Source organism: Apium graveolens, chromosome 6, assembly GCF_009905375.1.
Source record: "Apium graveolens cultivar Ventura chromosome 6, ASM990537v1, whole genome shotgun sequence".
Lineage (NCBI taxonomy): Eukaryota > Viridiplantae > Streptophyta > Magnoliopsida > Apiales > Apiaceae > Apium > Apium graveolens.
In genome coordinates, this window is record NC_133652.1 from 7,340,640 (window position 1) to 7,344,454 (window position 3,815).

A 3,815-nucleotide genomic window follows, 5' to 3' on the forward strand; every position below is an offset into this window, starting at 1 on the left:
CATTGTTTTTATTATAAAATATAATCATAAATAGTAAAATTTTATTTAAAAAAATGTAAAATTCGATCCTAATCTAGAATAATAAATATAATAAAAAATTTAACAATTAAAACTTGATAAAATTACTTGATTTTAAATTTGATTCTACAGTGTAATAATTTGTAATAAGTGTGATTTTACTGTGATTCTGCTATAGAACTGATTTAAACTTTTTTAATAATTTCAATAATTTTTTAAATAAAAAAATTGTGTAACTTTGATTTTTAACTTGATAATTAAAATTTATAATTATATATGATGAAAAATAAAATAAATTATATATTTTATATTTTTTAAATAATGATTCTCTATGATTCTCTATATAAGAGTATACTTCCTTGGGTGCTACCTAGATTAATCATTTAAAAAAAATTATTTGTTAAATAAATGTTTCCATTATTGGAAAGAAGAGGTCCAGCAAGTAAATTTTTACTTTCCAATTCAAATCTCTATTTCAAACCGCAAACTACCAAACAGGCAAATAGCCATGATTGTAAAAATCGATAATCGGTACTAATCGATTTAGCTATTGATTAGGGATTAATAGGTAAATCAGAACAAAAATCGGATATATTTAAATATTTTAATAATATTTAATATATTTACCTTATTTATTATGAAATATATAATTTAAAAATAATTTATAAATATTAATCGAATTTCAAAAAATAGATCGGTCAAATATTTTTTAAGAATTAATCGGGAAATTTTTTAAAAATCGGGGATTTTTAAAACCTTGCAAATAGCCAAATACAAATAATAAAAATTTTATTTAGTCAAACCGCTAATTTAATTTAAAAACGTTATTTTCCCAAAAAACTAACTCCCGAACCAAAAAATCAGAGGTTCATTTCAATTGAGCGATCCGGGTCGCCAAACAATCAATAAGACCCGATTCATTTCCCCACAAACCCCTCACTCCCCCAATTCAATTCATCAATTCTGTTAAATCCCCACACTCTTTTCCAATCCAAAAAATCAAAAAAATGTTTGCTGCTGTGAAGAATCGATGCGTGTCATCACTCCTCAACCCCCAATTGAAACTAGGGTTTTATCGAACCCTATCTTCTCTCGACAAAATTGACCGAATTAGCCGCCTCGTTACTGGTAATAACGCAAACACCGCCTGCGCAACATCCGGCGAGGAGCGTAATGACATTCTCAGCTTACCGGAAGTAGAGAAGATACTTAGCGCCGTGAGAGCCGATAATGTGAAAGTAATTCCGGTTCAAAATCACTCTTTTACTGATCATGTTGTTCTCGCCACTGGTCGGTCTGCTTGGCATGTTCGTAATATTGCTCAGGCCCTTTTTTATAAGGTAGTTTTGTTTTTTTTATTTTATCGTGTATGAAATTGACGGGTTTAGTGTTGTGCTTTTTTTGTTTAGTTTGTTGGAAATGCTTGATGGTTTGTGTGGTGATTGTTTGGTTTTGGTTGGATGTGAAATGTTTGTGTTTTATATTTTGTTGTTTTTTCGTAATGAGGAATAGGCTAAGTTGAAGCAGCGAGGGAGTGAGAAGAAGTTGCTGCCTACTGTCGAAGGTCAAAAGGGTGGGAAGTGGATTGTTGTTGATTCTGGTATATTTTTTCCTGACTCGGTCGTTTTTTCCTTGACCGTAATTATACATGCTTAGGACTATGGTTTTTGTGTGATTTTGGTTTTAATGTGAAATCTCTGTTTTTGTGTTGTTCGGTCGGGACTATGGGTCTGTGGTACATAGTTCTAAGTACACATGTTTTTTTGGGATAAGCCAATGCACTTACGAATAAGTAGTAAATGATTTGGTAGGCTTGTTTTTCGGGCATAGTTTTAAGATAGTAGTAGGTTTGGGAGGGTGAGATGAGGAGTCAAATGGTGGTGCTAGTGAGGGTAATTAGTTGAGAGCTTTTTGCATATTTTGGCGGTGATTCTTAGCTCCAGTCACATAGACCAAAGACCGACTTCAAATTATGTAGGAACTGACATAAGAAACAAAGCAAGTATTTATCAGACGGATGACCTTTTGATAAAATTCATCCAAAAATGAAGACTCGTACTTCTGATGGGAATGCATTTACCCTGATGATCTTTAGAAAATTATATCATTTAAACTAGAAACACTAACCACGGGAAAATGATTAGGCACCCTAATTGTTCAATATTCAGTCATACAACACTTTTGCACTTTGGCTGTATAGATGTTTGATGAGTACTCCCGCATACTGTGGCGATGATTAGGCTTTCCAACCTCCCTATCTCAACTTTCAAAAGGCAAGGATCTGCATATAGAAGTTTCCTTTGGTCATTTTCCGTCTTTTCACTGGCATTTGAACACTTTGCACCAGTGGAATCAGTGCCCCGCTGTTAAAGAAGCAGCGAAGCACTACTGACCATCACTACTTGTATAGCCTGCTTTCACTACTAAATTTTTTCACTTCACCAGGCTCTATTTCCAAGTCCTGAATCTTTATAACCGATTCTTGCACCGGATTTGTCGTAATTTAAGCATTAATGTTCTTTATATGAAGTTATAATAATTTGAATACGACTTACCTGTCTGCACTTTAGGCTCATTGGTTATTCATGCACTTGACGAGAAGATGAGAGCTTATTACGACTTGGATGCACTCTGGACGGAGGAGAAAAAATTTACTTCAGAAGAAAGACAGGTAACTTGAAGTCGGTCTTTGTCAACCACTTTCTTCTTTTTGCCAACTTCTAAAGTCCATATTTTCTGTTTTGTATATTAATCAGGACGAGGCTGTGGAAAACGGTCTAGTGAAGGTGCGTCGGAAAAATAACTCCAAAAAGAGACATGTGAAAAGTGCGTAAATACAGTTGTGAAGTTATAATATCAACGGATGCACAATAGACTGCTTGAAGATCTTTTTGGACTATACTTCGCACTTCTTGTAATTGCTTAGATGGTTCTGTTGAATAAATTAGTATCGCCTTTTCTTTCTTTTGCAAATTGAAGATGCTTAGCTTTGCAAGTGTTCACTTTTCCGGCTACTATAGGCTCATTGATGTTTGTGGTTGAACAGGTTGATTTAAAATGAGTTAAAACACAACGGAGACTAGAACTATTTTCTTTATCACATGTTTTAGAATTTATAATCTTGAATTAGATAGCAAAGTCTTGTCTAATCCTATCCAATTTGAAATTGATTTGTAAGTTAAAAGGCCAACGAAATTGATGTTATATTGCAATTGAACTACTAATCTGTTTTTTTTCAATGACAATAAAATTTCAAAATGACTAGCTTAACCATGAATGACTAGCTTAACCATGTTGAAAATGCACCGACTTGTTATAGCACTAGTAGTAGTAACAGATAAGGAGGATGTAGCAGTACATCCCCAACTGATGGATTTGTAAAGTTCTTCCGGGTGGTAAGTGGTAACCAAGTGGTAATAAAAAAAAATACGTGTTTAGGACATGAGGTTTTTGTGTGCTTTTGATTTTAATGTGAAATCTTTGTTTTTGTGTTTCGTTTCGGGATTATGGGTCTCTTGGTACACAGTTCTAAGTAAATATGCTCTGTTTTCTCGTTTGGCATAAGCCAGAGAACGAACGAATAAGTAGTGAATGATTTGAGCTGACTTGTTTTTCCGGCATAGGTTTAAGATAAAATATGATTCAGGATATGAATATATTATTTTTCTATAAAGAGTTCTTATTTGAATATTTAAATATGATTTATGACTTATCTTCGATTCAACTGAATATATTCAACCCCATAGTTTTATAATTATTAATATCTTATATAAGTTTAAATTTGCTGCAAAGTATGA

The 3,815-nt window shown here is 32.9% G+C and overlaps 1 protein-coding gene across 1 annotated transcript; it reads left to right on the forward strand.

The window, feature by feature from the left end:
* The first annotated feature begins 861 nt into the window (after window positions 1-861).
* Window positions 862-3,115, forward strand: LOC141664319 (protein Iojap-related, mitochondrial). The gene is made up of 4 exons (XM_074470239.1): window positions 862-1,358; window positions 1,531-1,618; window positions 2,589-2,689; window positions 2,775-3,115. The coding sequence occupies exons 1-4, from the start codon at window positions 1,026-1,028 to the stop codon at window positions 2,850-2,852; spliced, it is 600 nt and encodes a 199-aa protein (XP_074326340.1). The 5' UTR covers window positions 862-1,025; the 3' UTR covers window positions 2,853-3,115.
* The last annotated feature ends 700 nt before the right edge of the window (window positions 3,116-3,815 follow it).